This window comes from Homarus americanus, unplaced genomic scaffold (genome assembly GCF_018991925.1).
Source record: "Homarus americanus isolate GMGI-L3 unplaced genomic scaffold, GMGI_Hamer_2.0 scaffold39155, whole genome shotgun sequence".
In the NCBI taxonomy this organism is placed as follows: domain Eukaryota; kingdom Metazoa; phylum Arthropoda; class Malacostraca; order Decapoda; family Nephropidae; genus Homarus; species Homarus americanus.
In genome coordinates, this window is record NW_024737042.1 from 7,250,362 (window position 1) to 7,263,915 (window position 13,554).

The 13,554-nt window shown below is 41.4% G+C and overlaps 1 protein-coding gene across 6 annotated transcripts in view; it reads right to left on the bottom strand.

The window, feature by feature from the left end:
• Positions 1-9,415: 9,415 nt before the first annotated feature.
• The window catches only part of LOC121872647 (lisH domain-containing protein ARMC9-like), a 77,656-nt gene continuing 73,517 nt past the window's right edge, over positions 9,416-13,554 (bottom strand). For 5 of the 6 annotated variants that reach the window (XM_042375576.1, XM_042375573.1, XM_042375572.1 and 2 more), the window contains exons 22-24: positions 12,513-12,926; positions 10,205-10,322; positions 9,416-9,922 (exon numbers count right to left, since the gene is read on the bottom strand). In XM_042375576.1, coding sequence (XP_042231510.1) covers positions 9,745-9,922; positions 10,205-10,322; positions 12,513-12,926 — 710 coding nt within the window. In that variant the 3' untranslated portion in view covers positions 9,416-9,744. The remainder of the gene's footprint in view (positions 9,923-10,204; positions 10,323-12,512; positions 12,927-13,554) is intronic. The other variant, XM_042375577.1, reaches the window with a different exon arrangement.

The following is a 13,554-nucleotide window of genomic DNA, read 5'->3' on the forward strand; positions in this document are numbered from 1 at the left end:
TTTTAGGAAAGTCTTCGAGGAAGTAGATAAAGACGAAAATTACGATGTTTATTTACGTAGACTTTAGCAAAGCGTTTGACAGAGTAACGCATCAGAGGCTTCTGAGAAAAGTTAAAGCTCATGGTATCGAGGGGAAAGTTTTAAATTGGATAAAATCATGGCTCGCCGATAGAACAGAGGGTCAGGGTTGATGGTGTTAAATCTGAGTGGGGCTGTGTAACGATTTAGATACTGGGATCAGCATTGACATAAGCAAGTTTGCGGATGACACCAAAATAGGGCGGCAGGTTAATTCAGGGCAGGATGCAAATGCACTACAGGGGGATTTAAATAAACTGCAGGAGTGGTCTGAAAAATGGCAAATGAAATTCAACACCAGCAAGTGCAGCGTACTTAATATTGGAAGAACAAATACTGTCAATGTATACAGCCTTAACATCAACCTAGAGAAGTCGACTTGTGAAAGAGACTTAGGGGCACTTGTAAGCCCCGACGTACAGCCTAAAAAAGTGCGTTAATGTTCGAAATAAGGCAGAGTAATAGGTTTTATATCTAGAAGTGTAAGTAATAAGAGTGCAGAGGTCTTATTGCAACTATATCTTGCGCTAGTCAGGCCGCACCTCGGTTATGCGGTTCAGTTCTGGTGTCCTTATTATAGAATGGTTATCAATTCACTAGAGTCGGTGCAGCGAAGAATGACGAAAATGATTCCGGGACTTAGAAACCTTCCATATCAAGATAGGTTAAAGAAACTAAACTTGTATTCCCTAGAAAGACGAAGAATGCGGGGTGGGGCAAGGCGGGATGGGACGGGAAACATCACTGGTCGACCAAGTTTGTACTGAATGGCAGAATGTAGCTGATTGAGACTCGCCTCAAGAAAAATTAATTCATCTTTTCACAAGTATTTCGGTCACAAAGATATGGATTTTATACTACAGGTGGAAGGAAACTAAACACTCTTCATTTTCTACATATACTCGTATGTGTGTGTGTGTGGTGGACAGGAGGACTCACCTGGTCTTTCACATAATGTACACACGACAGTTCCTTGGCCGCGATATCACTCGACAACAAACATTTTTAATAGGTGTCGTGCGTCACTTACCGTCACTCAGCGTCACTTGTGAGAAGAAAACCACCTGTTTGTCTCCCAGTATCTCACGTGTTTGTACTGTAGTAACAGACACACAATCACACATGCATACATACAGTACATACATACAGTGCATACATACATACATACAGTACATACATGCATACAGTGCATACATACATACAGTGCATACATACATACATACATACAGTACATATATACAGACAGTACATGCATACATACATACAGTACATACATACACACATTACATATACATACATACATATACATACAGTACATATACAAACATACAGTACATATACATACATACAGTACATACATATACATACATATATACAGTACATACACATACATGCAGTACATATACATACATGCAGTGTATACATACATACATAACATACACAGTACATACATAACATACACAGTACATACATACATACATACATGCACACACAGTACATACATACATACATACATACATACATACATACAGTACATATACATATATACATACATACATACATACAGTACATATACATACATACAGTACATATACATACATACAGTACACATACATACATACATACATACAGTACATATACAATCATACAGTACATATACATACATACATACAGTACATATACATACATACATACAGTATATATACATACAGTACATATACATACATACAGTACATATACATACATACATACAGTACATATACATACATACATACATACAGTACATATACATACATAGTATGTATATATATGTATCTGTATGTATGTATATATAATGTATATATTTATATACATACATACATACATATGTGCAGTATATGCATGCATACATACATACATACAGTACATAAGAACATAAGGAGTCTGCAATAGGCTGGATGCCTAGTATGGGTGCTCCTGTCGAGAGTTACTACCACTTCTATCATCTATGAATCTATCCAGCCTTTTGAAACTTTCCAGTGTCCTAAGACTACTACAAAGTTAAGCTTTATGCCCCACTAATTCTATTTGTGAAACCAGTTCCTTCTTTCCCATTCTCCTAAACCTAAACTTATCCAACTTAAATCCGTTGTTCGAGTTCCATCTCCTGCTCGGATAGTATAAGAACTTTATCTATACCCCTTTATTGATTCCCTTTTCACCACTTCAATACTTCTATCATATCTCCCGCACTCTCTTTCGTCTTTCTGGGGAATGCAAGTTTAGTTTCTTTTTTTAACTTATCCTGATATAGTTTTAAGTCCGTATCGCTGTCATTCTTCGCTGCAACCGGTCAGGGTGGATTGATATCCATTTTCATAATAAGGGCACCAGAACTGAACCGCATAATCGAGGTGCGCCTGACTAACGTAAGAGAGAAGGTAATAAGCATTCCTCTGCACTCTATTACTTACACTTCTAGATATAAAACCCAATACTCTGTTTTCTGGTTTCTCCATGAACATTAACGCACTGCTCTCTACTCTGTCAGTCCGATTAGTACCCCTAGGTCTTTTCTGCAAGCCTAAATTTTGTGTTGATGTTGTTAAGGTTGCATACATTGACAATTTTGTTCTTCCAATGTTGGCACGCCGCACTTAAGGGTGTTGAATTCTCATTTGCCATTTTTCGCACCACCCCTGCAGTTTATTTAGATCCTCCCAGAGTGCATTTGCATCCTGCCCCAAATTAATCTGTTGCCCCATTTTGGTGTCATTCCGCAAATTTGCTTATGTCACGCGATCCCAGTATTCAGATCGTTTATGTAGATTATGGAGCGCGGTTGCCTAGTACTGACCCCTGGGGAAACCCCACGGTAACACGGCCCCACTCAAATTTAACACCATCTACGCTTGACCTCTGGCGCCTATCGGTGAGCCATGATTTATCCAATTTAAAACTTTCTCGACATCATGTAGAGCCTTGAATCTTTCAGTTTGATGCGCGCATTTCCGTCAAACGCTTTGCTAAAGCTCCACGAATAAACATCGTAATTTTTCGTCTTTATCTACTTCTCGAAGACTTTCCTAAAAAAACGTCAGTAAGATTTGTTAGGACTGATTTTTGAAACCTTCCATGCTAGAGAGTCGTAGATTAATTTGCTTTTTCTTCTAAATGCTATCGGGTGTCCGCTATAATTGATTCAAGAAATTTCCCCATTACTGACGCCAAACTGATCGCCAGTATTTGACGCTGATGCTCTGTCTTTTAAATTTGGGAACTACATTTGCCTGTTTCACAAGTCTGGCACAACGCCTGTGTTTTAGCATTTTGTAAATAAATTTACGAGGGTCCGCTAATCTGTTCCCTTGTTAATTTCAAGACTCGAGGAAAAAATTTCATCCCGCTCTGGGAATTTTGTCTTCTTTAGTTTATTTATCCCTCTTGCCAGATCCCTTTTTCTGATAGTGATATTCTTTAATTTCTCTTCTTCTCTTTCTCTCTAAATATCAGTTCCACCTCTGAATTCTCGCGAATTTCTTTTCAGAAACTGATAAGAAGTAGCTGTTCAATGCTTTTGCCATTTTCGACGCCATTTATTTCTCCCTCCCTGACTTGGGGGAAGGCCCAACTTCGTCTGACCCTTGTTCTATATATATTTCTGAAAAATCCCTTTGGGATTCGGGCCTTGATCTTCTTGCTTTCTTAAATTCTATAGTCTCTCTTTGCTTTCTCTCTACATTTTTCTTAACATTCCTAGATAGTTCATTATACCTATTTCCTGAGCTGCTCCTCCCCTCCTCTTTTAATTTCTAAGTAAATTACTTTCTTTATTCCTATGTCATGTTTCTAAGTTTTTTAGTCATCCAATTTTGGCCTATTCTCTTATTTGACCTAATTCTTTTCTGTATGGTATATTCTTACAGCTTTATGTAGAATACTAGTGAATATATTATAGTCAAGATCAATTGTTGTGTCACCACATTCACTCCCTTCCTACTGGGGACAGACACATCGTTCTTAGTCGGATATAGAAATGGATCTCAGAATCCTTGGAAAGAATTCAGAGGAGAATGACAAGACTAATAGGCATTAGGAACCTTGAGTATAGAGACAGGTTAAAGCATCTTAATTTGCACTCCTTGAGGCGTGGGCGGGGCGACCTGATGAGGTGTATAAGTGGAAGGCAAGGGCTAAACAAAGGGACATTACTAAGGTACTCAAACTATCCAACCAGGAGCAAACTCGTAACAATGGTTTTAAATTAGACAAATTTAGATTTAGGCGTGAAATAGGTAAACACTGGTTTGGAAACAGTAGTGGATGAATGGAACAAGTTACCAAATATCATCATTAACTCGAATACGCTGAACTGCTTCAAACATAGGTTGGATGCTTATATGAGCAATAGGGGTTGGGTGTAACCGGGACTGCCCAGTATGGGCCAATAGGCCCGCTGCAGTTTCCTCCATTCTTATGTTACCTTCTTAACCCCTGATAATCCACCAACCGAAAGTTTGGGACTCTGATCATATTGCCATTGTTTTTCGTTTCCCAATTTAGGGTGAGCCTGAATTCTCTGTGATCACTGTTCTACTGTGATATCTCTGATAATATTTTCTTTATTTGTTAATACTAGGTCTAATATTGTCTAAGTAGGTTCTGTAATTAGTTGTTTCAAAAATTGTCCTGTACTGCATCTAGGAGTCTTCAGATTCAGTCACCTACAATGTTGTTGATCATTCTGAAGTTGAAATCCCCATAATGCACAGGTTGTTATATTTTGCTGCCCTACTCATTTCCTGCCATATGGGCTGAGCTGCTTCCTTCCCAAGACTTGGAGGCCTGTACTCCCCATATTAGTTTTTCTCTTCTTGTGATTTCTACTCCTTTTAACTGGTTCCTATTTCACCCTTTATTGAATTATTAATACAACATTTTAATGTATCCTTGACGAAGAGTGCGACCCCCTTCCCCTTCCCTCCTTGTGAAAAGGTTGTACCCTTCTATGTGGTACTCTGATAAAATTTTTGCTGCCAGATTCATCCAAATTTCAGTGATTGCTATGACGTCTACATTCTCAGTACATACAACCGCTCTCAGCAAGTCTATTTTATTTCTAACGCTCTACTGTTTGTATAGTATACATTTAAACTCACTCTTCCCTGGTCCTGTTTACCCTTGTCCTGAGCAACTAATTTTACTTAGGACCTGTTTTGACTCACTTGACCTCTCTGCTGGCAAACCCCCCTTCCAGGTGACAATTTCACGCCCAGGATGCAGACAACGTCCTACCCCCTCACGAGACAGTATAAGTCAGACATTTCAGTAATCGTTGCCATAGAATCGTTGCCAGTTATCAATGAATGCCCAACCATTGTTTACTGTTTTCAGTCGGAAATTTATAGCAATTGCCCTGGACAGCCATTCAAGACAACCCCTCTTCGGCAAGACACCACATACTATCGGGATCCCTCCTATCTCTAATCTTCCCCAGCCTCCCCATACCTCTTGAAAAGTTCCTCACTCCTAACCTGTCGTTTTCCTCCCACGCTGGTTGGTACCTCTGACAAAACCCTGTCTAACCTCCTCGGCTACATGCCCTATCCCAGCCCAGGAAAACACACCCCTAGTCCTACGTTCCTATCTCTCGCACAAAGCCCTATCCATAAACTCATGACTGTCACCAACTACCACGACCTTACCTGTGGGCAGGGTTTGTACAACTGCCCTTTCCTCTCCTTGATCCATACCGTCCTGCCTCTTCTCTTCCTCGCCAGCTTCCTGCAGCACCTGGTAAGGGTTACTACCTCCACACCTGGTCAGCTTTCCTGAGCCTGACCCTAGTCCCCTTGGAGACAACCACTCCCGCCTGCTCCTCCTTCGCAGGTGTCCTGAGCAGGACACCTACCTGAGAGTTCAGGCCTGAGGGCTTCTTTTCCCCCTTTAGAGTGTCAACCTCACTACTCAACTGCCCCAGCTGCCTTAACAGAGTGGCAAGGAGGTCGTCTTTCCCCACACTCCCTTCCCCACGACACAACGATCCAAAGCGGCCATTTTCCTTGGTCTCTAACGGGAGCACGATCGGGCACGACCTTCTCCAAGCTGGGTCAGAGGTTGTTTGATTCTGAGCTGCAGTGTTTTTCCTGTCTGTCCTACATAATTACAATTACATTTGCTACATGGAATACAATAAACACTTCCATTTACATTCAAACTTGGGTTATTCCTTATTAACATATTGGTAATGGTTGAGTCATACTTGAAAACAACATTAATATTTAGAAGCTTGAGGGACCGAACTAACGGGACAAATTCATTACGATAGGGCAGAGTCAAAATATTCTTAAGTGTAGGAACTTGTCTGGTTTGAGAGGAATGAAAGGATAGTGTTACAATTGATACAAGTGATACAGGTGAGGGCCAATAATCTGCCCTCTGCCTCGGAACCAACCCCCCACCCCCGTGTGCCCAGCCATCTTTTCTACTAATGTAAGTGTTAAAAAACATAATATTATTGATATTTCTCTTAATTATTAATTGTGTGTGCATACCATCATAAAATTAAAATTATTTTACTACAACGTAGGTATTGTGTCTGAATAAGTGGAGTTTAGGGGTCGGCCCGGTCTCAATTCAATTAATCCCATATGTTATGTTGTTCACTTTCTGCGTTTCTCACTTTATGCGGGCCGCCGTGGGTTCAATTGACCGCGTAAAGTGAGGGTTCACTGTATATATAATCACAATTAGTTTTCTCATATATTGTGATGGTAAACTGAACCAGGAGCTTTTTGGTTGTTTTATTCTGTGTGATCAATCTCCCAGTTGGTCACGATGTATCATATAAAAACTTTCAACCCAGACGAAAAATATGTTGGTTGTTCATCCACCCCGTGACCTGCTTGAGGAATATGTAAATTAATCACTTCACTTACAGTATTTATTGGCCAGAATGTGTCAATGTTCTCAACAGTGACAACTTTATTTATAATATTACTGTACGTAACAGAGCGAGTTATAAATGCTGTGAAGGTAAAAACTAATTACATTCTCTTGATCTCAGTTTCACCCAACACATAGTGACCTAAAATACTGTGTATAAAAAAAGAAGCAAACACACAAACACAGAGGGACAAATAAACCATATGGTGTTATTCATCCAATGATTGTCATGAGTCATGACTCATGTTGCTCTATAATCTTAAATAAAATATTTCTGTATATTTTGTGACTTAACAGTTCATTACAGTTTACTTCTTTAGACATCGCCCACAGGTGTTGTGATGCAGTACAGTAGCCTACAGTACAGTACAGTACAGCAGCCTGGCTGTGTGTATCAGTTTTCCCTAGTTTCTCTTATCTTCCTTATCACTTACACATCTTAACTTGCAGCAGCTATAACAGCACAACCGTTTCTTAACTTATTACTAAACGTTCCTGGTGACAGCCCACTTGTAAATTTAGAGCAGATGATACAATGGTTTGTACTGGACTGTTTTATATTAACTGTAAGTCTTTATACTGTAGTTTGTAAGAAACTATATTATTTTTGTAAAACATGTAAACCCTCCCAAGTGAAACACTCCCCTGATGGACAGATGCACACAGGAACGGATGGAAAAGGCAAACACTTTATACCCCTCCCACAGGAGACAGAGTATAAATAACTTCAGTACAGTATATGACATAAACAAGGTTGTAAGGATTTAAAGCATACAGGAAATACAACTATATATACACAGTACTGTAGTAGTAACTTAACGAATAGTGTATAGTACAATATTCCTCGATGACAGCCAAATAAGAAATAAACATTTCCAGATTTCCCCAAAAAGGAAATAATAACAAGTTAATATTAACTTAGCATTTCTAAACTGGTCATGTTGTAACCTGGAAGTAGAAAACTCTAATACTTCCATGACCTATAATTCTTAATATAAACTTCAAGCTTTCAATCAGATTTGGGGATATCAACACTGCCCCTGCTCCATGTATGTATGTATGTATGTATGTACAGGTAGGTGAGTATAGGTAGGTAGGTAGGTAGGTATAGGTGGTGGGTAGGTAGGTAGGTGGGTAGGTGTAGGTGGGTAGGTGGGTATGGGTGGGTGGGGTATATGGGTGGGTGGGTATGGGTGGGTGGGTATGGGTGGGTGGGTGGGTGGGTGGGTGGTGTGGGTGGGTTATGGGTGGGTGGGTGGGTGGGTGTGGATGGGTGTGGGTGGGTTGTGGTGGGTGGGTGTGGGTGGGTGTGGGTGGGTGTGGGTGGGTAGGTATAGGTAGGTAGGTATAGGTAGGTAGGTATAGGTAGGTAGGTATAGGTAGGTGGGTATGGGTGGGTGGGTGGGTGGGTGGGGGTGGGTGGGTGGGTGGGTGTGGGTGGGTGGGTGGGATGGGTGTGGGTGGGTATGGGTGGGTGGGTGTGGGTGGGTGGGTGTGGGTGGGTGTGGTGGGTGTGGGTGGGTGGGTGGGTATAGGTGGGTGGGTGTATGGGTGGGTGGAATTATGGGTGGGTGGGTGGGTGGGTGGGTGGGTGGGTATGGGTGGGTGGGTATGGGTGGGTGGGTATGGGTGGGTGGGTATGGGTGGGTGGGTATGGGTGGGTGGGTGGGTGGGTGGGTGGGTGGGTGGGTGGGTATGGGTGGGTGGGGTGGGTGGGTGGGTGGGGTGGGTGGGTGGGTGGGTGGGTGTGGGTGGGTGTGGGTGGGGTGGGTGGGGTGGGTGGGTGGGTGGGTGGGTGGGTGGGTGGGTGGTGGGTGGGTGGGTGGGTGGGTGGGTGGGTGGGTGGGTGGGTGGGTGGGTGGGTGGGTGGGTGGGTGGGGTGGGTGGGTGTGGGTGGGTGGGTGGTGGGTGGGTGGGTGGGTGGGTGGGTGGGTGGGTGGGTGGGTGGGTGGTATGGGTGGGTGGGTGGGTGGGGTGGGTGGGTGGGTGGGTGGGTGGGTGGGTGGGTGGGTGTGGGTGGGTGGGTGGGTGGGTGGGTGGGTGGGTGGGGTGGGTGTGGGTGGGTGTGGGTGGGTGGGTGGGTGGGTGGGTGTGGGGTGGGTGGGTATGGGTGGGTGGGTGGGTGGGTGGTGGGTGGGTGTGGTGGGTGGTGGGGTGGGTGGGTGGATGGGTGGGTGGGTGGGTGGGTGGGTGGGTGGGTGGGTGGGTGGGTGGGGGGGTGGGGTGGGTGGGTGGGTGGGTGGGTGGGTGGGGTGGGTGGGTGGGTGGGTGGGTGGGTGGGTGTGGGTGTGGGTGGGTGTGGGTGTGGGTGGTGGGTGTGGGTGGGTGGGTGGGTATGGGTGGTGGGTGGGGTGGGTGGGGTCGATTCCCGATTAGTGAGGTATTGTTTGTATGTGGAAGTCTGCATGCTATATGGACTGATGAGATATGTATGTATGTATGTATGTATGTATGTATGTATGTATGTATGTATGTATGTATGTATGTATGTATACATGTATGTGTTGAAAATCTTTAAACAGCAATTGGCATATCTATTGTGGGAGAGAATTTTGTCAGTTCACAAAGGCTGATGATGGCAAACATGATGCCTTTCCTTGCACACTTCCAGTTATTCTAGTGTTGAATCAGAAAGAGTAATTAGGTTTACAGCCCTCAGAAAAAATTACCCTAAAAAATATTAATACTGAAATATTAATAACAAATAGGGAGTTTAATAGAAGAAATGGATAGGAGGGAGATTCAGGTAACCGCGCGGGTGTAGGTGAGGTTGGTTCTTGAGATAGGTGGCAGGACGTGTCGTGGACTATTGGGGGAGACACCAGAGGAGATTTGTGGCACTCTGCTCGAGGCTGCAGACCCTGGGGGTGTACGGGCAAGGCGAGGACGGGAGCTGAATGCCACCTTGTACTCAGAAGCTCTGAAAATCATAGAGCAGGAAACATAGGAAAGTAAAGCAAAGTAAGTGATGGAATTTGGTTGTAGTCAAGTGTAAACAAATGTGTAGGGTCATGCAAGGACCAACGATGAAGATTAAGAGTGACACCAAAATACAGTACTGTTTATGTATTACAAACTCTCGATTGTAGTAATATATTTTTCCGAAGGAAAATGACAGCGTAATGTGAAGAGTGATTCTGTAATATTGTACAGTACAATACATCTTAAATATTACTACAAACAAAACAGTTAGAGTAAGTACTTGGGTGGCGGGAGAGAGCGGAGAAGAGGGTCAGCCTCAGGGACAGTAGTGGGAGCCGTCATGTTTCTGCTCTCACCCACCAGCTGTTGCAGGAGCTGTGATGCCACTAAGTCGTATCCTGCCACACACAACCATTTATAATACTCCACATAAACATCATGAGGACTTATACAGTAAGATATCACTGTGGGCGTGATGATACCTCTCTGGGGACTACATTTAAAATAATTATTAGCCTTAGAAGGCTCAACAAACTGCTGCTGACCCAGAAATTTTACCTTAAGTAATGGTCAGTAGGTTCCCATGTGGATACCAACAATAATACTGTACAGTATTTGATATACTGACAAAGATAATCAGGTACTGTTACCTATAACCGCTTCAGTAGCAGTCTGTATTAATCATCTATCACTTCAGGTCATATTTAGCAGACATAAGAACCAAACCAACTAAGCTATAGTAATGTAAGGAAATTCTAGGTTATAACTAGCACAGAATAACTGTGAAAAAGCTAATTTCATAATCATGAATTATATCTACACGACAGTATAATTCATTGCACTGCACAAGCAATACTCCAACAATGTGTTCCTTCCAGATAACACATTCAATATACTTACTTTTAATCTTGCCGAGTGTGAAATCAAAGCCTACTTGAATAGCAAATACCTGCACACTCTAATTGTTCAGAAAATGTTTAGTATTACTGTACTAATGCAGGATATAAATTCCACAAACACATTTTGAATGTTTTGCTAAAGTCTAGACAGAGTTGTGCAAGCTTGCTACACCAACACATACAGAGTGTACACTACAGCATCAGATCACCATATTCCTGGTTATAAATAATAATCAGAATTGATTCTGAATATAGCAGTAATCTAATTATTAATTCATCATGGTCGTACTATTTTTTTTATTCTAGTTCAGATGAATTAAATTTTACACTTTTTTCTCCTGCCTGAACAAGTAAAAAAAATCGCATTATAGATCAATGAGCATCAGAACTAGAGAATCAGTAGGTAAGCCAAGACCAGATATTAGGATGCATAACAATAACCATGAACATGTATCTAAGATTTATATTAATGTGCTAGAACACACATACATACATAACATATATACAGTGTTGTTCATATTTGTTGTGCCATAAAACCACGCATTCTATAGTCTTGCATTTATGCACCATAACACACATTCAACTGTAATATTTAACATGCATTATACAATTCATCATACAACATTAACATAACATTGTACTGTAATTACACTTACTGTTTCCACTGCATTTAACATCATATGAATATTTTTATGCCGTAAATGTTTGATATTTTACTATTCATGATACATGTACAGTAATTATAACTAAAATATGGCTATTATCACAATAAACTAAAATAGTACCTCACAGACTTGCGTGTACTGCGCCCGATTCTCATAGATTCATACAGTACAAAGAATATTCCTCACAACTGAAGATGCAACAATGTACCTAACATGCTAACTTAGACTAAAACACAAAATAATGTAAAAAAGAAAAAAAAAGTTGCACGGAGTCTACTATAACTAGATCCAAAATGTCCACTTACCACTACACAATAATAAAGTAGAGAATCTGATCCCTGAATACTATACATGTACAGTATACAGGTATTGTACTGCACAGTACTGTATTTTGTCTGACCCACAACAGATCAACACCAAATCTAGACAATGTTAATCAAGAGATACCCTATGATAATACAGTATACGAGTAGTACCATTTGATTCATACAGGTATTCATAATACCCATATAATTCCAAGAAATATTGCCTTTGTAAGTATTAGCTATGCATTCCTGAGAAAAAATACTGAATGTTACTCTGGTGTATGCATGTACTGTAGGTACAGTTGCAGAAATGTGTTCCTACACCCCCTGTGGTAACCTGGTCTTCAAACGAAACAGTCGCAGTAGCAGTATCATTATTTACGAATGAATGAATGGGTATTGGTCGTGTAACGACGGACGTGATTAGTGGATAGGATTGCGATAGGTTGGCCGTTTGGAGACACGCATTACCACGGGGCACATAAGCACATTTCCGCAACTGTACGTACAAAGTGTGAAATTATAACTCTACCTTCATTTGTGTGTGTGTATATGTGTGTAACAGGATAAAATATCTTGTGTATGGCAGGATATGTCACCATGTACGTGATAGAATATACCTGCTACTTGGTAGAATATACCACCAATAACATAATAAAGTATACTGTTATGTGATGACCCTCTTGTGACCTGAAGCCTCAATAACATAATGTACTGACCTTTGTGAGGGTCAGTAGGAACCAACCGAGGCGGGGTCACACTACTCCTCCGAGGGAGCATCTTCACCTCCAGTACTTCCACAGTCGCCACTTCTAGTGCACGTGACATTGCTTCCTTAGTTACTTCCTTGGGTATTTCTTCAGATGCTTCCTTGGGTGCTTCTTTAGGTGCATCTTTATGTGCTTCCTTGGGTGCTTTTTTAGGCACTTCCTTGGTTGCTCTCCTAGGTACTTCCTTGTGTGCCCCTTTAAGTACTCTTTTTGGTGCTTCTGTTGATATTCTTTTTGGTGCTTCTTCATGTGTGCTTTTATGTGCAGCCTCTGGTGGTACTTCTTTGAGTGCTTCAGATGGTGCTTCTGAAGGTGGCATGCGGACAACATGCTGAGTACCTCTCTCACTCACAGGAGGAACCACTGGCAGCAAGTTACAGTGAAACACACACATTAAATACTGAAGGTATAGGAAAAGACATTGACTGCACACTTAAAAATAAACATTGCAGACAATATACTGAACAGAAAATCATTTTGTTTTCAAATGCACACAGTGGTTAAGAAATACTGTACACACCTTTAGCCCACATCAATAAAAGAAATGGACTCTTAAAGGGGGTCTGTTTTCTCACTTGTTTGATATAAAGTATTAACTATGTAAGCACAATAGATATATTTACTCATGTCTTGAAGGTGTTGCAGACAGAAATAATAATATAATATTAGTTTAAATTATATGTCATCCTCATGTTGCTAAGGTGCAACAAGTTAATGTAAAGTAAAGACATGTTACACATATACCTCTTAACAAATGAGAATCAACATGTGAATCAGAACATCCTCTACTATTACTGCAAGATGAGTTACACTATATCATGCAGAGGGTGGAGGCTCTCAAGATATAGAGAACATAGCAACTTTGGGTGCACTCATCACACTTCAGTTTGTATGAAATTACTGTACAGTACTACTTTGTTCTGTGTTAAACATAAAAAAAAATTACTTGCAATATCATGCTGAAAGCAGTTAGAATAGGAAATTTAGTTCC